Source organism: Artemia sp. Qi Xiang Cuo, chromosome 4 (genome assembly GCF_049724085.1).
Source record: "Artemia sp. Qi Xiang Cuo chromosome 4, ASM4972408v1, whole genome shotgun sequence".
Taxonomy (NCBI): domain Eukaryota; kingdom Metazoa; phylum Arthropoda; class Branchiopoda; order Anostraca; family Artemiidae; genus Artemia; species Artemia sp. Qi Xiang Cuo.
The window spans coordinates 64,336,234-64,364,063 of record NC_142797.1 but is presented as its reverse complement, the minus strand read 5'-3'; the positions used below and the strand labels follow the sequence as shown (position 1 = coordinate 64,364,063).

At 35.2% G+C, this 27,830-nt stretch overlaps 1 protein-coding gene across 1 annotated transcript in view; it reads right to left on the bottom strand.

Moving 5' to 3' along the window:
• Nucleotides 1-27,830, bottom strand: part of LOC148953330 (uncharacterized) — a 49,274-nt gene that overhangs the window by 8,445 nt on the left and 12,999 nt on the right. The window contains exons 3-5 of the mRNA XM_089087624.1: nt 26,109-26,183; nt 15,086-15,274; nt 10,178-11,113 (exon numbers count right to left, since the gene is read on the bottom strand). Of these exons, the coding sequence (XP_088943750.1) occupies nt 10,178-11,113; nt 15,086-15,274; nt 26,109-26,183 (1,200 nt within the window). The remainder of the gene's footprint in view (nt 1-10,177; nt 11,114-15,085; nt 15,275-26,108; nt 26,184-27,830) is intronic.

Genomic DNA, 27,830 nt, shown 5'->3' with positions numbered 1-27,830 from the left:
GGTGAGAAACTCTTGGTAGTTCAAAATTGTCTTGAGCAACCAGTAAATTAATATTGGAGGAATCAAAAATTGTAGAATTGGGTTTAGAAAATCGTGGGCATAGGAGAATCGATTCAACATCATCTGTATACCAGCTTCCAGTTGAGACTCCAGTAGTAACTTCAGAAATAATGGAGGATAGCTCCGTTTCTAGCGAACAACATGAGGTTCAAATGAAGCCTAGTCTAGTTAGTGTAGAAGTAGATAAAGGGGAAATAGAGGTTAAAGTAGGCTTGAGTGGAGAATCAAGTAGTCTTAGGAGAAGCAATAGGAAAACAAGAAATTAACCTCCAGGTTATTATAGAGAGTATTGAAAAAATTATTGAGATAAGTAGAGTAAGATGATTATAGAGATTAGTATGTTATTGCAGTATAAATGGTGTTGGGAATTGATGTCAAGTCAAAATGAGGATGTAGCTAGTTTTTATGCTGATTAACTGGACGGGAGAAATTCTGTCTTTGAAATAGAAAAATAGAAAGATAAAAATGACAGGCGAAAGCTGTGTGACAACTTTTCTCAAATGATGTATTTACTTCCTTTTGATATCTTATAAATAGTAAAAGAACCAAATAATTTGGAAAAAAAATTAAAGCTTTGGTAAAAGGAAATTAAAGGAAAATCTCATTGTGTTTCAGTTAAATTTAAGATCTTTTAAAAGATATTCTGACGATGTGCAAATTTTCCTATTAGGTGTAGCTATGTGACTTTTATGCGAACTTAGCATGACAATATAAAGTGAAATGAAAGTGCCAATTGGGAAAATATTTTCTTTTGTCTTGTTGATTCAATTTTAGTGTCAGTATTTTATTTTATGTTTTTGTTCAGTATACCTTTGTTTGAGGATAGAAAATCGTTTTTTTTTTTGAAAAAAAGATTTTGAAAACCCCGGGGAAAATCTGTAAGCTTTGGAAGTGGATTTTTCTAGGTTGAAATCTATAATTAAATTCTAAGTATCTGTCAAAAGGACCATTTTCTAGTCAAATCCCATTACCTTGATAACTATATTAATTCTGAATATTTGCTGTAATTCCTAGAAGTTGACAGATTAAAATAGAGCAGTTCTGTCAAATGTCCTGATGTGTATCTGCATATTGTGCTGAATATAAGTTACCAATTTAGATTATTTGAGTCAGTTCTAATTCTGTATCTGTCCTCACCTTATATGTACATTCACTGTATTATATGTATAAATAAACATTTTGTACTCTAAACATAAACTATGTGATGGTTAGAGACTCTAGACATCCTCCCCAGGTAGAACCCAGATAATAGGCCAACGCTACCATAAGACTCCAAAGAGAAGAAGTCAATCTTTACAGAGAAGTGAACCCAGAAAGTTTACAATATTGTCGATCTGGAAATCAACTACGCTGAACAAAATGACTATCTCAAAATTTTGATTGGGTGTGTTTGGGGGAATAATAGGCGTGGGGGAGGGGGATAGTTGCCCTCCAATCACTTTCGACCATTAAAAAGGACACTAGCCACTCCAATTTTCAATCGAGTGACCCCTTTTCGGACTTTCTACGACGACTCCTTCGATACGAAGTGCCTGGGTATGGAGAAAAAAAACTCCAAAAAACAACACATTGTGCCCACATCGTTCTTTACTTAGGCAGCGCCAGCTTGCTGCCTTTGAAAAGGTGGGTGTTAGTTACCGTCCAATCACTTTCAACTATTAAGAAGGGCACTAGCCCTTTGAATTTCCAATCAAATGAGCCTTTTTAGAAGTTTCTATGACAACGCCTTCTATAAAAACCTTATATGCCCGCAGTTCATAACTTAAAACCCTTGCCCTGAGGGTTGTGGGGGAGTGTCCTCCTCAAAAACATATTTTCTATCTGGAAAACGAATACGCTGAACAAAATTGATATCTCAAAATTTTGATTGGATGTGTTTGGGGGAATAATGGGCGTGGGGGAGGGGGAGCCTAGTCGCCCTACAATCACTTTCGTCTATTAAAAATAGTACTAGCCCTTTGAATTTCCAATCAAATGGGCCTTTCTTGAAGTTTCTACGACAATGCCTTCTATAAAAACCTTATATGCCCCCTGGGCATAACTTAAAACCCTTGCCCTGAGAGTTGTGGGGGAGTGTCCTCCTCAAAAAGATATTTCCTGTCTGGAAATCAACTACGCTGAACATATGGCTATCTCAAAATTTTGATTGGCTAGTTGCCCTCTAATCACTTTCGATTATTAAAACGGGCACTAGCCGTTTGAATGTCCGATCGAATGAGCCTCTTTTAAAGTTTCTACGACAACACCTTCTATAAAGACCTTATATGCCCCCAGGGCATAACTTAAAACCCTTGCCCCGAGAGTTGTGGGGGAGTTTCCTCCTCAAAAAAATATTTTCTATCTGAAAATCAACTACGCTGAACAACATGGCTATTTCAAAATTTTGATTGGATGTGTTTGGGGGAATGATGGGCGTGGAGGGGACTAGTTGCCCTCCAGTAATTTTCGACTATTAAAAAGGGCACTAGCCCTTTGAATTTCCAATCGAATGACCCCTTTTTGAAGTTTCTACGACAACGCCTTCTGTAAAAACCTTATATGCCCCCTGGGCATAACTTAAAACCCTTGCCCACGAGAGTTGTGGGGGAGTGTCCTCCTCAAAAAGATATTTTCTATCTGGAAATCAACTACGCTGAACAAATAGCTATCTCAAAACTTTGATTGGATGTGTTTGGGGGAATGAGGGGCGTGGGGGGGGCGCTAGTTGCCCTCCAATGACTTTCTACTATTAAAAAGGGCACTAGCCCTTTGAATTTCTAATCGAATGAGCCTTTTTTGAAGTTTCTACAACAACGCCTTCTATAAAAAGCTTATATGCCCCCAGGGCATAACTTAAAACCCTTGCCCCGAGGGTTATGGGGGAGTGTCCTCCTCAAAAACATATTTTCTATCTGGAAATCAACTACGCTGAGCAAAATGGATATCTCAAAATTTTGATTGGATGTGTTTGGGGGAATAATGGGCGGGGGGGGGGGGAGCCTAGTCACCCTCCAATCACTTTCGACTATTAAAAATAGTACTAGTCCTTTGAATTTCCAATCAAATGGGCCTTTCTTGAAGTTTCTACGACAATGCCTTCTATAAAAACCTTATATGCCCCCTGGGCATAACTTAAAACCCTCGCCCCGAGACTTGTGGAGGAATGTCCTCCTCAAAAAGATATTTTCTGTCTGTAAATCAACTACGCTGAACATATGGCTATCTCAAAATTTTGATTGGCTGGTTGCCCTCTAATCACTTACGATTATTAAAACGGGCACTAGCCGTTTGAAAGTCCAATCCAATGAGCCTCTTTTGAAGTTTCTACGACAACACCTTCTATAAAGACCTTATATGCCCCCAGGGCATAACTTAAAACCCTTGCCCCGAGGGTTGTGGGGGAGGGTCCTCCTCAAAAAAATATTTTCTATCTGAAAATCAACTACGCTGAACAACATGGCTATTTCAAAATTTTGATTGGATGTGTTTGGGGGAATGATGGGCTTGGGGGGGGGACTAGTTGCCCTCCAGTAATTTTCAACTATTAAAAAGGGCACTAGCCCTTTGAATTTCCAATCGAATGACCCTTTTTTGAAGTTTCTACGACAACACCTTCTGTAAAAACCTTATATGCCCCCTGGGCATAACTTAAAACCCTTGCCCACGAGAGTTTTGGGGGAGTGTCCTCCTCAAAAAGATATTTTCTATCTGGAAATCAACTACGCTGACGGCACTGCTAGGAAAAGAGTTCTTGGCAGAATTACATTTTTGAAATTTATTGCATATTTTTTTTTTTTTTGAAAAGACGTTGAAAATTGGTTGAAAATCTTGAAAAAAGACAGTTTTTCTATTTTTTAGGCAAGTTTAAAGTCTTCCCTAGATAAAGTCTAAGCAATATCATAAAAACTAGTTCGTCTGAGACTAATGAATCCAATGATATAAGTACTTTGTTCTTTTTGTTCGACCTATGGCAGCAGGATTTTCGTAAAACAGCTGAGTGATCTTCAAAGTGAATATGTACCTTAAGGGGCCCTGCTGAAACCTTGAGGGGATGTTGGACGCAGATGTGGGGGGGGGATCAAATAGATTTTGAATTTTGTCTTGGGGGACCAAAAGGAAAGTCAAATTCTTAGAAAATGTGGTTATATTGTATTCAAGCACGAAATGTTCTATCTTTTTATATTCATTGGCTTTATAACGCGATGGAGACACCTCGACTAAATTTCAGAATCAAAGGAACCTCAATCAGGAAACATATCTGGTTACATTGATTCTTGATCTCCTGTTTACTTTGATTTTTAATAAAAAATTTAACTTTTCAATAAATGAGCTCAAAACGCATTTGCTAATGAAATATAATACAATAAAATTTATATAAGAAAATGCACAATCAACATTCACCTGTATCCAAGGTTGTAACAAGAAGGGAGTCAGGATGGCTTCAGCCCAATAGAAGACCAAAATTATGAAAATTTTCTAGAGGTTTATTGAATAACATTTCCCTTGTCATCCATCCAAAATTATATAGTAAAAATATTATCAAATTTTATTGCAAAATTTTGAACGAAATATAAATGACAAGCAAAAATCTTAATTCTTAAATAGAAAAATCGAAAAAAAATCTTACAGTTATTCCTTTTATTAAAAAATGAAAAAAAAATGTAAATTAAAACGAGAGAAATTAATCAAAAACCTATCTAAGAAAAGTGAGGAGCTAATTTAAACCAAAGATGAGAAGAAATAAACTAAAATAATAACTGAAGCTAAAAACAAACAGAAATCACTATCAATTTAAAAGTATCTGACCCAAAATGAAAAATTACAATGAATAACCCGTTAAGCTTAAAATGAACCAAAATTTCCACAAGAAAGTGGATTGATAACGCCCTGTAGGCCTTCCAAAACTCAGAACTTGATTTACGCTTTACTGAAAACGATCTTTTGAGCAGTGTGTTTTATTTCCCATAACAGAAACAACACAACAAAAAATTGTATCTCGAGGTTAATCAAGTTGAACAGTGTTATTTGTCAAAACATCATCAACAACAACAAGAAATTAAAGAATCTGAACGTAATAACCAAGATTACTCCAATGAACTAATGAAGTCGACTGAATGCTTAATATAAAATGTTTATATATATTTTTTTTTATTCCAATATTCACTGCACCAGGTACTTCAAAGTATCTGATATGCCGCTATTCATTTACCTCGTTCAATGGCCTCGGAATTTTAAATGTCTATTGAACCTTCTTTTGAAGGTGTCAACAGAGGGATTTGCAAGTATAATATCCCCAGGAAGGTCGTTCCAGATAGAAGTGCAACGCCGAATGAAGCTTTTCCTCAAGTACTTGGTTTTCGGCGTATCCTCCTTCAGATAATTGGACCGAGCTGTGTGCCTTCGCTTATGCCTTGTCGGTTGGACAAAGGGTGGCACAATGCGAGAGAGCTGGTCGGAGGGAAGCGAATTCTTGTACTTGTAGAAAACAGCCATCCACGCTACATCAAACCTTTCATTTAGAGGCTGGAGAGATTCTTGTGTAGAGGCGCAGCCTGCCCTATTTGTCCTATTCTGGATCTTCTGAAGTGATGCCAACAGCGTTTTCGGAGTACCACTATATAGCAGGCATCCATATTCAGCAATAGGTCTGATGCAAGACTTCTAAAGTGGGATGATCGAGCTTGATGGAAGAAGGTTTTTGCAGCGAAGAGTAACTCCCAGCTGTCTTGCGCAGGAGGTTCTCACCCGATCAAGGTGGTTGTTCCAAGAGAGATTGGTGGAGAAATGAATCCCCAGTAGACCCAGCTCGTCGACTCTCTTTATAGCTTCATTTTTGAAGATAAAACTGGGGTGTTCACGTGGCACCTTTGATTGGGTAATTAGAAGCTCCTTTGTTTTCGATGCATTGAAGTTGATCATCCATGCATCAGACCACTTTTCAATTTTCAAAAGATCCATCTGTAGGGAAAGGGAGGCTTGTGTTGGGTCTTCGTGTTTAGGGACGGCTGAGTGTGTCGTGGTATAGTCGGCAAAGTGATGCAGAGGGTTTGCGAGGTTGTCTCCCATGTCGTTTATGTAGATAAGGAAAAGCGTAGGTCCCAAGACACTGCCCTATATATATATATATATATATATATATATATATATATATATATATATATATATATATATATATATATATATATATATATATATATATATATATATATATATATATATATATATATATATATATATATATATATATATATATATATATATATATATATATATATATATATATATATATATATATATGTGTGTGTTTCTTTTATGTGTAATACTTATATTAATATATATAATGCTTAGTATATAATGCAAAATATTTAATACATAATTGATATTCATTCCTTGACGTGCAAGGAGTTTTGGATTTATTGATATTTTTAAAGAGAAATTGTTTAAAATATATTTGTGTTTTCTTTAAAGCGTAAATGACACTATGGCTTTTAAAAGGCTTAACCCTGCTCCAGTTAACGTTAAATTCTGTTTTTGATTATTAACTGCAATTTAAATTTGTCAGGGGTCTCATTCCCTTTTTAATTGTGACTTTAGTTTGTTTTTAACGTTTTAAATATTACACAAATTTATTTCTGCTCGCCTTTGGGATAGTAAGTCCCTTTACTTTTGTTTGTAAATCTTCTTTTTTTGGATTTTTTCTTATCCCATCCCATAAGAAAGAGCTCTATGTCAGGTTTTTAAGATCACATTAACTGTAAACGCCAAACCTAGCCATCAATCTTGACACGTCAGAAAAAGGAAAGTGGATGGTATTAAGGATAGCTGAAAAAAGCAGAAGACAAGCCAGTCAAAATAAAGAGATAAGATCGAAGTGGACGGAGAAATAGGTTTTGAGTAGGCTAAGATTCTGAACCAACTCTAAGTGCTGACTAAGTAAGGAAATAGTAATTGGTACAACTCGTCAAAACTAGGAGATTTATTTGATATTATCAAAGCAGGAGAAGCAACGAGAAGAATGTCGTTCTTTTTCTTTTCCAGTTTAACCATTAATCTTAAGCTTTGTTTTTAGTCACATGAACCATTAAAGAACATTGTGTATTTCAAACTCATCTTGAAGGTTATATATCAGAATAAAACGTGCACCCTATGGTCAAGGGCAAGGTCGTATCCAGGGGGGGGCACAAAAACACTTTAAAAAACACATAAAAATGTCGCTTATATGTATTTTGTTACTTTTTATGAGTTAGACAAAAATTTTGGAATCCAGGGGTTCAAACAGGGTAGCCTGGGCAAGAAATAGAAGAGATTAGTAGTAACTACTAATGCAAATACTAATGTATAGTCAAGGTTAATGTATAGTCAAGGTAATGTATAGTCAAGGATAAATATGATGTTTGATCACTGCAGCGAAAGGTTCGTCGCTGTCTTATTCGTTTATTAATATATAATTTCTTTCACAAATTAAGTTTCTCAAAGAAAAGTAAAGAACTCTATTCAACCACAAATTAGCAGAAATAAAATAAAATTATCTCTCAAGCGTAAAACTATGGCAAATCACCATCAATAAATAAATGAACCGACAATAGAAATTACAATAGATAACCGGGTCAAACTCAAAACAAGCAGAAATTAACATGAGTAGGGCTCACAACCCACATGCCTTCTCAAAGCAAGAACACAATTTGCACTTTACTGAAAAGGAAAATACATTTTAAGTAGATTCACTTTTTAGACTTTAATAAACAAAAAATTATTTAGACTTTAAGGAATAAATATCAGCATATGCATATTAAGGTGACTAAGCACATTCATTTGTTGTTGTTTTTTTTTTCAGTAAAGTACGAATTATGTTCTGGCTCTGTATGCACATAGTATGTTTGGATTTAATTTAACTTTCAACTCAACATTTCCTCAGATGTTTATTTCAGTATCCTCAGCCTTAGTAGTGCTAGCTGCAGAAGCAGTAGTTCTAGTGATAGTTGTGGTAGTAGTAGTAGTAGTAGTTTTGGTAATAATAGAAGCAGTGGTAGTTATAATAGAAGTAGTAGTAGCGTAAAAATATTGCCTTTTTGGTCAATTGATCGTCTCCCGTATCATTTCCTGAAAGTTCCCGATTAATATACAAGGTCAATCCTTAGTTGCGCTCTTTTCGACAATCCATGTACAAATAACGTGTTTTGATTTAGTTCAGCCACTCCCCTCAACAACTTTCAGCCTTTGCCCTGAGGCAAGGGGTGGCATAACTACTGGAATTTTCAACAATACTGAAGAAAATCCAGGTCTTAAAATTTTGATTGGATGCTTGTTTTGGGAAACGAGGGGTTTGGGGGGGGGGGGGTCTGGTGTGTGTGAGGGGCTGGTTTCCCTCAAATCAATTTTGACTCTTAAAAAATAAATTATAACTTACAATTTTAAATCAAAAGAACCCTATCTCAATTTTGAACGATCACCCATTTCATAAAAGCCTTGTATGCCCCCAGGGCATAACTTACAACCTTTGCCTTAGGGCTCTGGGGGGTTGTGTCAACCTTGGAAACATTTTTATATGCCATTTGGACTATTTTGAACAGAACAGTTATCTCACAATTTCAATCAGATACGTTTGGGGAAAAGAGGGGTAGACAAGGGGGCTGGTGAGCTTCTGGGGGCCCTCCGTCACTTTTGACTCTTATAAGGGAATTAGACCTTCCGATTTCGAGTCAAATGAGTCTCCTCTAATGTTTATAGAACCAGACCTTCCATAAAAACCTTATATGCCCCCGAATATAACCTATGACCCTTTCCCCCAGGCTCTAGGTTTTTTTTTTTCAACCCAGAAAACCTTGTAAATGATTTTTTGACTATTTTGAATAAATTGGTTATCTCAAAATTTCTACTGAATACATTTGAGGAAAAAAGAATTTGTAGGGTGGCTTTTTGTCCTCTGATCACTCTTGACCCTAAAAGGGGTACTAGAATTTCTGATTTTCAATCGGATCAACCCCCTCTGAAGTTTATACAACCACCCCTTTCATGAAAAACCCTATATGCTAATAATGGGCAGCTAGTATAACTAATAACCCCTTGCGCTTAGGGCTCTTTTGGAAGGGTTTGTCATCCTCAAAGATATAATTACTGGGCTTTTAAACTACACCGAACACAATGGCTATCTCAAAATTTTGATTGGATGTGTTTGGGGAAGTGATAGATGGGGGGGTGGTTGCCCTCCAATCACTTTTGACAATCTAGTCGGGCACTAAAACTTCTAATTTCCAGTCGAATGAGCCTCTTTCGAAGTTCCTACGACAATTCCTTCTATACCAAGTGCCCTGGTCTAAAAAAAAAAAAAATACATCATGTCAACACCATTATTTACTTAGGTAGCGCTATTGCACTGCCTACGATTTGTGCATTGAATGTGTGTTTACTTTGCGCCGTTTTCATGGGTACTAAAATGTCTTTTTGGATTAAATAAATACATATTTTGAATAAAAACCTATTCAATAAATTATGTTTTCAAATCTAAAACACTTACTATTGACAAAGTCACCGTGTAGCGCAAATGGTTAAATGTACGTATAACCTAAAACAACAACGACTATAAAATTTTAGCAGTCCTTAGTTCCAACCGGTCAGGCAACGGTCAAAATATTGTTAAGTGTGGCTTAATAGACCCAAATTATTAACAGGTAGCTTTCCCTACTTAAAAGAACTGTGGTAAGTTATATCTGTTAAGTTTTGCCAGAATTGCAAGATATAGGCAAGATTCTATGCCTAGCAGTTCTGGCAGTGATAATTCCAATGAGCTAATCAAGGTAGCAGCATTAATGAGCAAGTTATAAAATGAGTTTATTTTATCGAGAGTCTGCTCTAGGTGCACCGACTTTGCAATTTTCCTGTGACAATCTTCTCTTTATTTAAACACTAAATGATAAAAATTAAATAATAAAAAACTGAGTTAAGTGAGTTTTACATATCAATAATGAAGAAAATATCCTATTTGTGGACCGCAAAAGCTAAGAAAAAATAAATAAAAACTTTCATTTTTATCTGCGTATTTTGTATACACACATTTCTTGCTTACAAGAGAATTGCCGACCATATTTACTACTGTTCATGCTGCGTGTACCTTAATTTTATGAATTAAACTGGCACTTACTATTTTCTGATGGATTCCAAAATGTGCCAGGTCCACAGTCCCTTACCATTGGTCCACCTTGTACACACTGGATGTATTTGTCACATCTGCTTGGATGAGCAAAGAGGACATCAATTCGACTTCTTGCTTCTTGGCAAATGCTCTGCTTGATATGGGGAACTGTGCTGCTTCCATAATAGCTCTGGTTGTCTTGATGTGAAGGAGCTCTCTGGGCCTGTGGTTTCGTAAATTGTTGAAGAGTTTGAGCTCCTTCGAAGGATGTCTGCATGGGTTTTTGGAAATTTGAAAACTGAGAACCATATTGACTTGGGTTTGTTTGTACCTGAGCCGAAAGAGACTGACTATTAATTGATGCAGGTAATCTGTTTGGAGGTAAAGCAGACTGTGGTCGAAGGCTGCTATTTGGATTGAAAGATTGGTGTTTTGACGGAAAGTTTTCATGAGTGTTGTACGGACGGATAGCATCATTAGATGACAGGTAAGATGTCTGGTGGTTTAAAGCTGAGGCCTGAGCTATATCACTTGTTGGTTGGTTTACTGGTCTTAATGAGCTGCTAAAACTTTGATATGAAGCTTGTGGACCTGTATTACCAACGAAGTTTGATGTCTGGTATTTTGTAGGCGTTATTGCTCCACTCTGGTGAAGGTTCGAGTAGCTTGTCTGGGTATGGGCTATTTGACTCTTTGGTGGTTCATTCGGTGCTTGAATAATGCCCAAATTAGATGCCAGATATTTTTGAGGGATTGCTCCTGGGCCGTGGTTAGAACTGACCGAATATCCTGTTGTTTGAGAATGAGTCATCTGAGTTCTTACTGGTTCATTTTGCCCTTGAATGGCAAGGTGGGATAGATCAAAATCATTACAGTTGCAATCGTAGGAAGGTTCACTGATCTTCATTTCCACTGAACAATATGAATTAGTCCAAAATCCGCATTCTAGAAGAAAATTTATATTAATTAGAATCAAGCGTGTTTGCAAATCATTCTCATTATTTTTAACATATACAATGGGCCATGACCTCGTTATCAGCAGCAATAAATCCTCCTTCCTTTTAAGGTACCCAAATGCAAAGTCAGTACCTATTACCCTTTCAGTGCCACCTTCCTCCCCCTAAATGGATTTTCTGTTCTAAAAACAAACGATTTAAAAAGGTCAGGAGTTTGAGAAAATTTATTCAGAGCCTTAATTTTGTGGGGAAAAAATCGTATGAATGACGTCATATTTATGAGCCCGTTTCAAGTGCATAAATTACATAATTTTTCCCCAAGAAGTGGTCGTATCATTTTTAGTATCTATGACGCATGCAAAATTACAAAAGATGACCGGTGACTCTGAACAGCTAAAGAAAAAGGCATCGAACAAGAAACAGTAATAATCACGTAAAATTCCAAATGAAAATGTTGCAAACGAAATTTGCGGTTCGAAGACAAAGTGAAATTACATGAAATGAGGGAACATGTTAGTTAATTTAGCATGTGTGAGTCTGTCAAGGATAAACAGAAAAGAAGAATTGATTTTTAGTACCTCTGACAAGTGCAAAGTTCCACAGGGTGACAAATAACTTTGAACAGCTAAAGAACAAGGCAAGGAACAAGGAACACCAAACATCACTTTAAATTGCAAACGAAAATGTGAATTAATACTAATGGGCGATGTAATAATTGCGTAATTTAGATAATAATTTTAGAATTTAAAATGGAACAAAGAAACGTTTTATTTTAGCATCTGTACAGGATAAACAGAAGGAGGAATTGAATTCACGTGAGAATCTCTTAGTTCAACTGAAATTTGCTGATTTGCCACCCTATGACATGAAACAAAAAGAATAAGACGATGATTATGCCAATAATTAATTTAGATATTTCAGAGGGCATATGCATTGGAAAATTCCTGGTTCTTACTGAATTATATAATACCGTACCTAAAGCAAAAATATAAAGACTGGCGAAAAGCAAGGAAAGAAGGTTTCGGTATCTTTGACGTCATGCAAAATTATACATGATTTTGAATGAGTCAGAACAGCTAAGGCAAAAGGCATGGAAAAAATTTATGAAATAAAAATGCTTGAAAATGAAGTACAACAAGAACTGTGGGTAGAAGACATGCGACAAAAAGCATCAAAACGAATCCCAAATGAAAATAATGGATAAGAAATTCTGCGGTTAGAATATATGCCACAGGGGTGATCACATCAAATCGTAAATGAAACCTGCGGTTAGAAGAGAAGCAGCAGTGAGAATCACAACGAGTTCCAAGAGAAAACAAATCCTTTAAAACCGATGAATTTTTGATGCATTAACAAGAAGGAGGAGTTGAATCCACTCCATAATTTTTTAATTCAATTGAAATTGCGGATTTGACACCTCATGACTTAAAACTAAAGAACAACAACACTTATATGCTACTACGTAATTAGAGAATCAAATACATACAAGCCTGCCGCGTGGCGAGTGCCGGGATCACAGCGAAGCCAGGGATCCCGGCATTAGATATTAAGTGCAAACGTTTTATTTACTAAGGGTCTTTCGAATATTTAGACTGAACTTCTTCAGTTGTTAGTTCTAATAGAAACCCTCCTCATTAAAGGCAGAAATAATGCGATTAAACGAGCACAATGATTCTCGATGTGTTGTGATAAAAGTAAAAACTAAAAATTTGAAAATGTCATTGAAAATGAAACTTTTACACCCAGAGCGGATGAGATTAGCAGTCTGTTTATATTTCGGTTAATTGGTGGCTTAGTTTTTAATTTCGCTCTTTAGGTGAGAACATTTTCATAAGACTTCACTTGTTGACCAGTTTCTTTATACCTGACAAGGAGAGTTTCGTATCTTCAAGTATATCCCCTAGTATCCCCAAGAATAAGCACGAAAAATAAATTACAAAATAAAATTTATACCATCCCCTATACAACTTATTATAATTTTTGACAAAAGTATAATTCAACTAAAGCATTATTTGATCAGGCAAATTTTCATTAATACAGAAAGTGCCAAAAATTCCATTCGATCCAATGGAGAGCATCGCTTGATAATTCAGCTCATTACATAACATAAGATATAATTAACAGTTCAAAGTAATACATCTTCAGAAAAAAATAAGAACAAATAAAGAAAACAAATTGCAAAGGGTAAAAGAAGAGGAAGAAGAAGAAAGAGCGGAGAAAAAAAAGTAGAGGTCATCCCAGCGTGAATATGAATCAAACAAAAATTAAAACTGAATCTATTATTCGTACGTCCCTACATCCAAACAGTAAATTATTTTCAAACGACATTTCTTTCGTTGACAAACAGTTCTTTTGAGTTATTCCAGGGTTTTGTTTATTTCCAGCATTGGGGATCCGGTGCCTTAATGAAAATCCAGCCTTCTCTGATTTAAGTAGAGGAAGATGAAGCTTCCTGGAGGAAACGTGAGCAGAAGAAACGGGCACCCCGGCAATAGCCTAATCATAGAAATAGTTGTTGGAGTTTGAATGTCACAATGCCTTTTGTAATTATTTTAGTTGTTTGAAATTCAGAATATAAGAAAATAAAAAGAAGGATTGGGCTCCGATAGATTTCGAAGCTTTGTAGGGTGAGGAGTAAAAGATCTAAAATTGTTACTGTCATATAGGTTGTTAGGGCTATGCTTTTATTTATTTATTTTATTTTCTTTTTTTTTTTTTTTAATGGTAACAACTATTAAACCTAATAAGGAAAAACCCTACAATACTTGAATATGTCTTCTTTGTGTATTTAACGGCTGAATTCCTAACATTAGAAACTTTTCAGTAATACATATATATATAAATATAGGCATATAATAATTATATACATATATATATATATATATATATATATATATATATATATATATATATATATATATATATATATATATATATATATATATATATATATATATATATATATATATATATATATATATATATATATATATATATATATATATATATATATATATATATATATATACATATATATATATAAATTTGTAATGAATTTAGTTTTGCCATAAGAAAATATAAACTGCTTCTATGCCCAGACAGCCTTTCAAAGACCCATTTCAAAGATCAGAAGGATATCCTTAAGAATAAGAACTTTGGCTTAGTTTTTCTGGACTGAACCTAAATTTGTATGTTAAATTTAGAAGGATAATGCCCTTAAAAAGGGCATTTGTATTCAGATGGATATCTCTTTTGTATTCAGATGGATATCCTTAAGAATAAGAATTATTGCCGAAAACCCAAACCAAATTTTTATGTGGCTGAGTATTAAACAAATTTAAAAAAAAATCATTTTGAGTAAGCCAATAGGAAAACAAAACTTCTTTTTTAACCACCATAATCCGTGAATTTTTGAATTATCAATACAACCAAGTCCATTTTTTTGTCTTTTTAACATAAAACAACATGATTCATTTTTATCTTTGCAAAATAATAAAGATGTCCTTAAGCTTAAGAATGGTTCCTGAAAAATCTCAAAAAAATCTTCTGATGCCGAGTACTTAATACGTTTTAGAGATCCCTTTGAATAGGCCCATACAACATACACTTTTGAAATTTTAATGCGCAAGCACTTAAGTCAATACCTAAAAATCAGGCATATTTTACTACTACTATTACTACTAACAACTCACCGCAGCACCAAGCCGCCTGAGGCCAACAGCTTTTAGGGATATTTTCCTACTAGATAATTGAAATCCAAATAAAAACTTTTGAAAATAACAAATTATTGGTGCATACATAAAAACTTCCCTACTTTTAAAATCTGCTACTCAAAAAAAATATAAAATAACGAAATATAAGAAAATTAAAAAATATCATAATATTATGTTACAAAATATAATAGTAGTAATAAAATATATACAACTAAAAAACTCCAACATATCACAATAATAAAATTTACCATTTTTTCTTGGATCCCAATATGTTCCAGGTCCACAATCTCGGACCATTGGTGCTCCATGCACACACTGAATGTATTTATCACAACGATTCGGATGAGCAAACAAAATATCTATATCAGAACCAGCTCCTACGCAAATTTCAGGCCTTATATGAGGAACTCTGGAGATTGATGGAGAAACGCCCATACCTGAAACGGCAACATTTATGATCATTTTCTTTTAAAGCTGTAAGGACATTGAAATAAATACCTTTAATGCCCCCTGGAGCCATCTCAGGTCTATTCATACCTAAAACCTTAATTTCCCGCGGTTTTTCTTTTGATAATCGTAAAACTACGAAGTTTTAAGGGTAGTGTCAAGTTTGCGCGGGTGTTGCCACACTATTTCTTTTTTTAATTTTGGTGCCAGCTAATACCAAAAACTGTGTAACTGCATATGGATCTTTTTTTTATATCAAAAATTGCATTCTCATTTTATCTTCTTTTAATAGATGTATATGGTTGTTTAGATATCCATTAAACCAATACATAAAATTTTACATTCAAACAATAAAAATTTTACATAAGACATTTCACATAAAACATATATTTTACAATAATAAATTTTACATACAAAATAATAAATTTTACATAAAACAATAAAATTACCAACAACAAAATTTTACATTCACTGTCCTTGCTTTCTTAGCAAACTTGGATTTTAAACACTCAACTTGGAGACAAAAAAAATATATAAGCAAAAAAAAAAAAGAACAAATTAACCCTGAATTATCTTCTTTCATTGTTTTACATTTCATATTTCACAAAATGAAATCTACAGATTAACGGAACAAGGTCCATACTTGAAACTATTCAAATTAACTCTGAACTCTTAAAGGTTAAAAATTCGCTTTTTAACGCTTTCATTTTTTTTCTTTTTTTTTGCATACTCTACAGTAATCGGGTAAGAAAAATCTTAGCCTGGAATTTTATTCCTGCCATGTTTCTTTTTTCAAAAAAGGATGCCATTCCACAAAATAATATCTGGAGATTGACAGATGGCCATGCCTAGAAAGATTGTAAAAGATTGAGCATTTGTTTCTTTTTAAACACTTTCTTCGGCCTTAAGATCAAATCCTTTAAGAAAACTCGTTGCTAACAGAAGCAAGTATAGCCGCATAGTACTAGTGAAACTGTACTCGACCCACCAGTGGCGAATCCAGAGGGGCGAGGAGGCGCCCCCTCTAACGTAGTTTAAAGTAGTGTAATTTACTTAATTAACGCAAGTGTGCGTTAATTTAACTTGCTCCTAACGCAAGTTTATTGGATAAACCTCTTTTGTCCCCCCCTAAATAAAAAATCCTGGATCCGCCCCTGCGACCCACTGCGACACTCCATCTTATCTTTATCTGGTTCGTTTGAAATTTGTTTCAAAGAAGATATTCGAGCTCAGAATGTTTTCGCTATTTGGGATTTTTATGGTATTTACCACCATGATTAAAGAACAAAGCAATTGTGCAGAATTTTAATGTTCCAGATGTAACGGTAGAACTGGCCCTGTCACATGAAGAGCTGTCCTAGTCTACTATTTCAAAGTTTCAGTTTTCTTAAAGTAGTTCAGTTGTCTGTAAAGCTTCATGGTTTTATTCCAGTTTTGTTCTAGGCGATTGTTTTATTTTGGTCTCTATTTTTTCTTTTGTAATGCATTACTCCACTTTTGTCTTGTTGTTTATATTGGGTTACAAATTAATTGTTATTAAAATTATTATATACCTTGGGATGAATGACTATGGGGAATATAATTCAAATAAGTCAATTAAAATCTGCATCATGTTCGGCCTTCCTGGCAGGGTTGCCACCCTAACCTGGAAGAATTTACTAAATCGGAGAGAAAAAATTTACTAGATCACATCTGTTTTTACTAAATGTTCAAAAAAATTTTTGCGCGTGCGGCTACGCTGCACGCGCACCATCAAGCATCGATTTTTAATATAGGAAGATAATCAATTTCTTTTTTTTTCTCCTTTCCTCTTTTCTTTTACCTTTTTTCTTCTTTTTTTCTCCTTTCCTCTTTTCTTTCGTTTTCATTATATATATATATCTTTTATTTCGTTTTCATATATATATATATATATATATATATATATATATATATATATATATATATATATATATATATATATATATATATATATATATATATATAATTTTACATTTCTACTTACTTTTAATTTCTCTCAACATGCTCCTTTTTTCTCAATAAAAATTTTCAAACTGAGGAGATTCACCTAATCAACTTGGGTGGTTGGCTTTTGTTTTTATTCAAATAGATTCCCAATCATCACAAATCCAAGTGTCATTATAGCTTCATTTTTAGTTGGTAAGATTTGATACACAGAAAGCTGATTTTGTCCACCTTTAGACGCCGGAAGTTAAGTGTCTGTTTATGAAAATAGGTAACAGCTTGTCTGTCTCTGAGACAGACAAGCAAAATTGTAAATTGTAAAACAAACAAGCAAAAATTGTAAATTATCATACGTTTAAGATAATTTTTTTCCCTGAATTCATGGAAAATAAAAAAAGTTTTGTTTACTATAAACTTTTTACTAGATTTCGGGAATTTTACTAGATCCTCTAAATTTACTAGATTTTTTTTTACAAGATACTGACGGTGTTCCTACTGACGGTGGCAACCCTGCTTCCTGGCCCCTATTATGTTACAATCTTGAATGTAGGCAAATACTAATCGACCATTTCAATATGAGTATCTTATTGGTTTATTGTATTTTACATTTGTATTTGTTTCAATAAATGCGTTTTATGCTCAAAAATGAGTTTTGACTGCATTCAACAAATAAAACTGTAAAAATAAACACTATAAAATATTCTGCACAATAAATTACGCCCATATTTTTGGAACATAGGAAGACTGTTCCAAATTTATTTCTTTTCTTTATTATTATTGTATGTCATACTTTTTCTTGGGCTACTCAATTTTTCATGTGGACAAGGAAAATTTTCCGCAGCTTTGAATTTTCCGTGGAAATGATGAATTTTCCAGAGGGGAAATTTCCGCTGGGAGGGAAAATTTCTGTAAGTGGGAGGGGGGATACGCCTAGCACTGTCTTATATCCTGGATATTGAGTTTCAAACCTCCATTGTCGGGTTTTCTGCATTAAAAAAAAAATTAAAATAGGACTTAAGAAAAATCAATAAAAACATATTTGTTTCCAGTACAGGCTCCCTTGGTCCTGAAAGTTTAATTAAGGTGTCCTTATGGAAGGAATTTTTGATAAGATCCATATAAAATAAGGCCATTTAGCAGAAAGAACGAATTCGACCACTTTTTTCTTCGGATGTTTATTGTTCTTGTCGCACCTGAGATACTTCAGATACTCCTTTCTGACAACCTGGATGTAGATAGTGTCTTTTGATTTAATTCAACATCCTCGTCAACATTTCTTTAAGTTTCAACTTGATGCCCTTGGTCATTTCTGAGATATTGAAGACATGTTCTTTTCACAGCCTGGATGCTCATGGTGTTTTTTTTTTTATAATTCAACATACCCCCCAGTATTCTCTGAAAATGTCATTTTAATACCCTTAGCCTTTTCAGATGTCCAGAATTAGACGTGCCCCAATTCAAATAATACAACCTATATTTAAACAATGGGCAACTCGTATAATTTACAGCTCTCCGGGGGCTTCGAGGGTCATTTATCCCTGGCAGCATAGTCATTGGACCTTTTGACTATCGTGAGCAAATGCTTATCACAAAATTTCGATCAGATATCCTAGGGGGTTAAAGGGGTTGGTGCGTAAAAAGCGGGAGGGGATTGGTTTTCCTCCAATAACTTTCGACTCTTAAAAAGAAACTAGATCTTTCAATTTACAATCGAATGAGCACCATTTGATGTTTATAATACCACTTCTTCCATACAAAGTGACCTGAGAAATAGAAAGAAAAAAACTACATTGAAGCCATATCACTCTTTATATAGGCAGTGATATTGCGCTTTCTTGTACTGTTCACTTCGGGTGTCAGTTATTCACAGATAGTTATTTCTGTTCGAATTAAGGTTGAACTTTTATAGAACTACATTATTTCGTCTCTTCTTATGTTTTAATATGGCTCTTGATTTAATGAAAGAATATCGGCAACGACGTAAAAATAAAACACTAAAATGGTCATAAATTTGATCTTAAAAAAGGCATTCTCAACAGAAATTGTTTAAAAAATTAATATTGCATTCCTAAGAGCTTTTCTACAAAAAATTTTTCTGTTTCACAAAATTTTGGGTGGAACTGAAAAGTAACGTGGATTAAGTAAGTTGTTTTACTGCCTCAGTTATTACTTTTTAGGGATGAATCTACAGTACAAATAATGACCTTGCTTAAAGTAACAATATTTTTTCGTCTAGAGGCTTGTTTACCGACTCATTATGTCTACACAATTGATTTTTTTTTTTTTTTTTTTTTTTTTTTTTTTTTTTTTTACAGATCTTAATCTCAATCTATGTTCCAAATTCATCCACCCATTTACTGGAGAACACACTAATGCAACCTTTTAAGTAGTGGCGTTATGTCATTAAAATATTGGGGGAGGGGGGGCAAAATTGAAGTCAATTTTCCCAAATCAAGTGAAAATAGCAGTAAAAACTAAAAAATTAAAAACTAAAATATTCCTGCCTCAAATAATTCCGCCCCGAAAACATCAACCACAGAAAATTTCCTTCGGGAAATCCTCTCCAAGCAATTCCCCCTGGAAAATTTTCCCCACACGTAAAAATTTGAACTATATTCCCATAGTTCGTAGTAATAAATTTTAAGTAAGGACCTACTGAGGTCAATAGTAACCAAAACTCTAAAAACGGAATTTTGATAACAATTAATACTTCAAGAGAATTGACTTCTTATGGTGATTCCAAATATATCAAGTTCATTCATTTTACTGTTAAGCATCAAATGCTACCAGTCTGAGAAAATATTCGTTGTATGTTCATTCCTGAAAAATCATGTAGTCAATACAAGTAAAAGTACTTAAAAAAAAAAAAAACCTTCTGATGTACATGTAGTTGACGCGTTCACGACTGCAAGAGGTCAACTGGTGTCATATACGATAGTTTTTGGCAGGAGCGTCACGTCTGATGGATGGGCGACTTCCCTCCCCCAATTTTATAGGCTGGAAAAAGAACTCAAACAGATAAAATGTTAAAATAAATACTATAAAGTATTCTATACAATACTCTCTGCCTGTATTTCGGAATATACTTACAATATTCCTACAGTCCTTATTTGTTCATAATTGTTGTTTGTCCACTTTCTCTTTGGCTGCTCACTTTTGCATGTAGGGCGATTTTACATGGGGGGAGTTTCCATTGGGTATCTTCCCAGGGCAATTTTCTTGTAGGGGAAAACTTTTGGGCAAATTTTCCATGCCGAGGAATTTCTCGCAGGCCTGGGAATTTTCAGGAGGGGAATTTTAGGCGGTTAGGAGAATGTTTATTTCGAGGATGGGGGGAGGGCAAGGCGTTTTGATCCCCCCCCCCCGGAATTTTTGTTTGACTCGTAAAAACGTAACAAAAATGGATATAAACAAATTTTTTATGCGTTTTTTGAGTTTTTTTGTGTAACCCCCCCCCCCCCCGAATTTTTATTTGAATAAAACCCCTCCGAAGCAAAATCCTGGGTACGGCCTTGCGGGGGGGGATTCTGGGAGTAATTTACTTAGCAGTGTCTTATGTTTGCATTTTGAGCTCCGAACCTCTGCTCTCGGGTTATCCTATATTTTTAAAATGATAGTGCGATTTCATGAAGACAGCGTCCCTTTTTGGAGACTTTTCTTGCCTTTTTCTTCTGAAAATATATTTTGAATGCGGGGAATCTTAGGGCTGAGGATTCTTAAGTAAGAAAGTGGATGGTGGGGAGTAGTTTAGATGGAGGCTGTAGCGTTGAAAGCTACGTAATTGGAGAGTTGTGGGGTGGCGGGATGATGGTTGTAAAATAATAAAAAATAATTGTACTGAAAAACATGAGTTCTCAATGACCAGGCCGCCAACAATCCAGATGTCAAGGGAATTAGTATTTAAGCAAAATGGTGAACGTACAAATTATTTTTTTTTCTTATTTATGTTTATCTTGATATTTATCAGCTCAAGTGCATGCTTAATTATTTAGTCATTTCAGCTATTATTTTTCACTCCGTTCTCATTGCATAATTGTTCACATATTTTCCTAAAATTTACTTAGCTATTCTACCAATATGGGAGACTTTGCACGAAAACAGGTAATCAAAATTGGGGTATAAATTCGGGACCAGTACTGGTCATAAGGAAACATGTTAAGAAGACAATTCTTACTACATAATATGCATAATAATCCTAGTTAACATATTTTCCGGGGGAGCACCTTTATCATCACTATTTTCCAAAGTATAAACACATACTGAAACTGAACAAGTACTGACAAAACCTATCCTCTCCACACAAAAAAAGTGACCCTTTGTCCGCGTCTCCGGAGACGATTCCATACCTATGCGAACCTGGCGACTAAATCACAAGTTCCGTAGGTGATTATACTTGTTCCGTAAAAGCTGTATTAAATGTAATTTATTGGCTCGGAGCGATTAAGTAGTACAACATTTTCCCTCTAGAGGCAATGAGTTATGCGGGGTCACTTTTGGAGAGTTTTGACTGTACTTGTTCAGTAGATGATTATACTTTGCTATTTTCACTGAAGTACAATTATTTTTAAAGAAAATGGTGAAAAATAAACATATTTGATTGTATTTTTCCGTTTTCAGTTATTCTATATAGGGAAGTTAAACACCATCACTGCCATTTACCAAAAAGATACAAATAGGCTAATATTACTAAATTTAGGTTAGGTTTGGATAGGTTAGACTCGGTTAGATTAGCTAGATGGCTCTTGGGTGTTTGTTCGTTTTAGAACGATTTTCAAGACTTGGAGAAAAGACAAAATATTGAAAAATGTGATTGTAAAACTGGAAAAACATAGAAAATAGTGAGGATAAAGGTACTCCCCTTGGATAATATATTAACTAGGATAATTTTGCATGTTATGAAGTAAGAATTGGTTTCTTAACATGTATCCTCATGACCAGTGCTGGTCCCAAATTTATGCCAAAATTGGTAACATTATTCAGCAGTAAGAATATCAATTTCAGAATTAAGCAAAATAATTTTTATTGTAACACAACACATAAAGAAAACACAACACAACAGTAACAAAGGATTATAGAAAAGTCTTATATAATGTGGCTAAAAAATTCACTATTTCAGAAGCTGAAGAACATGTTGGAGCTGCAATGCAGGAGGAAACAAATGAATTGAAACAAGCCATTAATTCTCACCTTGAAGATGAAGTCCAAAGACTGTTTAGACAAGAGAAAGATAGAGAGGGGAGAAACTTAAATGTGGTTGCGTATGGTATACCCCATTAACCAGGAGTACAAAATGAGAAGACGTCCATCGAAAGACACCTTGCAGAGCTGTGCGGCATTACGGGTGCGAACATAAGCAACTTTAGATGCTTATTAGTGCAACCACTGCCAGTTGATAGACCTGAAACCAACCGACAAGAACCAACCCACAGCAACCTCCCCCCCCCATACTCTTCTCTGTCCCAAATCTAAATGTAAAAAGGCGTATTCTGCAAAAATCCTATGAGCTACGTCAGGAAGTTCAGTTCAGGGCAGATGCATCCCGGGAAGATCGGACAAAAAAACAAAACCCTTATCTGCTGAACTTAGACGTCGATCTGAACTAGGAGAGATGAACCTGGCTATCCACCGTGGAAAAATTGTTCCAAAAAACTTGATTTATCGAGCTTGGAGCTACTCTCCCCACCCAGTCCACGGACTGTTAGATACCCCAGATACCAGACCTTTACATAGTGTAAATAATGATCTAGAAGTGTTTATGTTACCAATTAGTGCCCATGAACTCAAATACTCATCATCCTACAAGTCCTTTACAAATGAAAGTTTCAATGCAGCTGATGATAATAGATCTTCATGCACTTCTTTATCCATTATAGACAAGTTCGTCCTCAACATGAACCACTGCCATAAGGAGGTAACCAAAGAAAGCAGCAAGTAAATCAAGATTTGTCTGCTCTTATAGCAAACGTTGACCATCTACCAAACAAAATTAGCTGAAATCTTTGATATATTCAAATGATTATGATGTAATACTTCTTACTGAGGTGTGTCCCAAGAATTCAAGAAACCAGCTTTTAGACTTGCTTGTCAGTTTTCACGGCTATATCATGCAATATCCAACTTGCCATCCAATTATTGCCACTAGGGAACACTTGCACTGGTCAAAACCTCTTATACCGTCACCCCAATTAGCTACTCTACTGAATGCCCTAATGCTGAAACCATTTTCTTCGATATTTCAGTTACTGAGAATAATAGCCCCCCTCATGTCAGATTTGGCTGTGTATACAGGCGTCCATCTTTGCCATAATCAGAGGAAACAGATAGGAAACTAGCAGAGCTCATCCGCAAAATTGCAGACACCCACCACGGGGACCTACTAATTGCAGGTGACCCTCAACCTGCCTAACATAACCTGGAAAGACCAGTTTCCCTATATCTCTTCTGGTCCTATAAGCCCAATCATTGACATTGTTCATGATGCTCTTCTCCACCAAATCGTTAACCAGCCAACGCGTTTTAGGGAGGGTCAGCAACCAAGCCTTCTTGACTTGATATTTCTCCGGAGACCAGAAGCTGCTCTGTCCTTTTCATACATGTCCCCAATCGGAAAAAGTGACCATGTGGCCATAAACGGGGGAGGATCTTTCCATGGAGGATGTTTCCTTGGGGGAGGGGATATTTTTATGAAGGGGGTGCCGGATTTCCCAGCATTATTTAAAAAACGATCAGAAATTGAATACAAAAAAACAAGTTTTTTAAACTGAAAGTAAGAAGCAACATTAAAACTAAAACGAACAAAAATTATTACGTATATGAAGGCGTTCGCTCCCTATTCAATACCTCGCTCTTTACGCTAAAGTTTTTTTTTAGTACTTTCAAAAGAGCTATTTATTCTAATTAAACGGCCTTTGTGATTTAGGGATTTGTGATTGGGACAAAATTCGAACTTTAGCATAAAGGGCGCGGTATTGAATAGGGGACGAGCCTCCTCATATACGTAATAATTTCTGTTCGTTTTCAGTTTTAATGCTGTTCCCTACTTTCAGTTGAAAAAGCCTGTTTTTTTTATTTAATAATATAAATGCCCCGATGGAGAGCACCACGGTATCAACTACAGAAGTCCTTAAACGTTTAAAAAAGCTGAATCCTAACATGTCACCAGGACCTGATAATATACATTCCAGGCTACTAAAAGGAATTGCAGAAGTGATAGCAGATCACCTCACAAGAATCTTCCTGACATCATTTACCACTAGAGAGCTCCCAGCAGACTGGAAGGTAGCGAACATAACTCCTGTATTCCAAAAAGCTGAGCGCACCAGGCTTGAGAATTATCGATCTATCAGCCTAACCTCAGTTGTGGTTAAGATGCTTGAACACACAGTTAATTATTCATTGCTCAAACATTTAACCGCAAACAAGATCTTGTCACCCAAGCAGCATGGATTCCAGCCAGGAAAATTAATTGAAACAAACTTGTTGGAATCATATGAGATAACTACAAACCTGATTTATCAAGGACATCCAGTTGACCTACTGTTGCTAGACTTCGCTAAGGCCTAAGACAAATTGCCCCATAGTTAACTGCTCTTGAAATTATCTGCTGCTGGTATCAATACATCCGTGATAGCCTGGCTGATGAATTTTCTCACTAACCGCAAGCAGAAAGTCCGTTTATTTGAGATAGGTGGCCAGCCAATCTACTCTGATGAGGCCATAGTAATGAGTGGAACACTTTTCCTGATGCATACCAACGATATACCCATTATGTGAATAACAATATGCATTTGTTTGCTGATGATGCCAAATTTTTTGGCATTGCTACCCCACATAAAATCCAACAAGATCTAGACAGGCTACAGAATTGGACTCAAGACTGGCTTCTCCAATTCAATACATCCAAATGCTGTATTTTGCAGCTTGGACTTAATAACCCAATGGCTACCTATTAAATTTTAAATCCAATCATTAATATAAATGACCATCTAGTGAAAAGAGAAGAAGAAAAGGACCTTGGTGTGATCATTGATGAGGGGTTGAGGTTCCACAGCCACGTCCAGCATGTTGTCACCCGAGCAAACTCCATCCTTGGCCTATTGAAAAGGACCATCAGTAGCCGAGAGGCAACAATATTCATAAGACTTTTTAAGGCTCTTGTTGGACCCCATTTTGATTTTGGCATGTGCCTGGCTGGTCCTTCTAACCGGCAACATGTTAGGCTCATTGAAAATATCCAGAGGTGAACAACAAAGTGCGTGAAAAGCCTAAAGTCGGCTTCATATGAGGAACGTCTCAAGCAGTTCAAGCTACCTACCCTTGTCTACAGACACATGCGTAGTTATATGATGCTGACTTATAAACTCCAAAGGGAAAACTCCACCATCTTCAAGGGCAACTACAGTACCAGCCATCATCTCACAAGAAGACATTCAAAGAAGCTACCAAAATTAACCTCCAGATCAAGATTCCGTCAAGTTTATTTTTCAAGAAGAGTAATTAACGAGTAGAATGAATTGAAGGACTCTACTGTCAGCGCTCCTTCCATCCAGTTTTTCAAACATCAACTTGACAATGAGTGGGAGACGAAGCAGTGGAGGTTCAACTGGGAGTCATTGACTCAAGAGCACTACAGGTCCGGAGGACCTTAATGCTCTCAAATGGATTAAGGTAAGGTATACAAAACTACATGATCTATATTAAGTTATGATAATGGGACAATACAAAGAGTGCTTTTTTATCTTGATTTAAAATTTGAAACTAAATATTTCAAGGGCAACTTGCAATGCAGTAGCTAGAATTATGTTGTTTTGTGTGTTCAATTTCAATGTTTGCCAAACAAGCTCTAGAAAAAACACATACCTCCGATTCTTCCACTTTGCTGTGTGAACGATCGTACAAACCGCTCGTAATAATCATCTTCAGATTCTGGAATTGCTGTAAAAGAAATGGCCTTAGTGATTAACAAGAAAATGTTCAGAACTTTAGTTGACATCAAACTATGTTTTGTTTGTTCATATCCATGCGTATTTTCTTTAAGGAGATTAATTCTCAGAATCTTCAAAATTTTTGGTTATTGTACTTGCTGTACACGGGCTATCAGACTTATTTCGCTTCTATCGACTTTCCTTGTGCAGTTGTACCAACTTTTGGACTTATATGATATAGGGTCTATAGGGTATGAGATAGAATCATCACCAAACGTAAGTGACTCGTTTTAATAACTTAACTTGGCACTTAACTTGACTCACTTAATTTGACTTTACTTAACTTGGCAGTTAAATGTGACAAGGGCGCCAATAATTGACCAAGTTGACAAATTTATTCTAAATAATGGACAAATAGGAAGAAAACAACAAGGAATGAGGGTGCCAGAAAAACATTTAGGGGGTCATATACACAAAAGATCATAGAAACCTTCCTTTTCATCCTTTAGGTTAAGCTTATACTAAGCTCAAAATAAATTTCAGACAAGTTATTGATGCGCAATTATTGATGATACAGAGTAACTGACTAAAAGTAAGTTTTTTGTCTTCTCTAATAAGTTTTCTTATAGGCTTGAAAATTCGGATAACATTGAAATTCTGCTTATAGAAAATCTTACTGAAGAAATTCGTCTGAAAATCCTTCTTTTGTATTAGTTAATATTTAGATGATATTTCAATAATTTGGTTTTGTCTCACTCTGTTTGGAACCCTCTTCCTGATTAGGCCCCAAAAGTCTCTTTTCTACTTAGAATGATTGTAAAAAATTTTAGTTCTCATACTAAGTCTATTATACTTTTTTTGGATCACTTTATTCTCTTGTCTGGCAGGAAAACTGCTACTTATATAAAAACGTATTTTTTTCGAATACATTTTCATATTTTCTTTCGTGTTACTGATTTTATCGGATCAAATGGCAGTTCATAGCATTGAAGGTACGCGGCCTTTACAAGCTAATACCGTATAGAATACTAAACTAACTAGTTCTAGAATATTACATTATTCTATTTTTAAAATGCAAAGAGTCTTGTGGAAAAAAGATTCATCAGCAACTAAAGCAAAACTTCACTTTAGTATACCGTATTCAGAAACAACCTGACGAAGAGATGCGTTTGAAACTTGAAAAGTTTCTCAGCTCGATACTGAACGTCTTTACGAAACCTATTTATTCTATTCTTTAAATTAACAAAAAAGCTACACGTCAGCAAACTTAGTTGAATCTTCCAAAAAATTGTTGCCTAAGTTATTGAAGGGCATTGCTACTCTACTATATTATAAAATAACCTACCTAAGAAATGGTCAATGCCATCTCTCTCATCACTGAGAAACTCACAGACTTTCTCAGCTTGAGACTAAATCTCTTTTTGAAACTTTTTTCATTCTATCCTCTAAAAAAATACAAAGAAGCGAACTCAGATGAGTCTTTTGAAAAAGAAGATACCTCATCGATTAAAGCAAAATGTTTCTTCAGAATATTCAGATACATCCTTAATAAGACTGCCATTACTACTACTAGCAACTTGCTCTATTACCTGCCTCACTGGTCCTCTTCCATCGTGATCTATTCAAGACTTTCCTATTTACCTCCTCCTAAGATGTT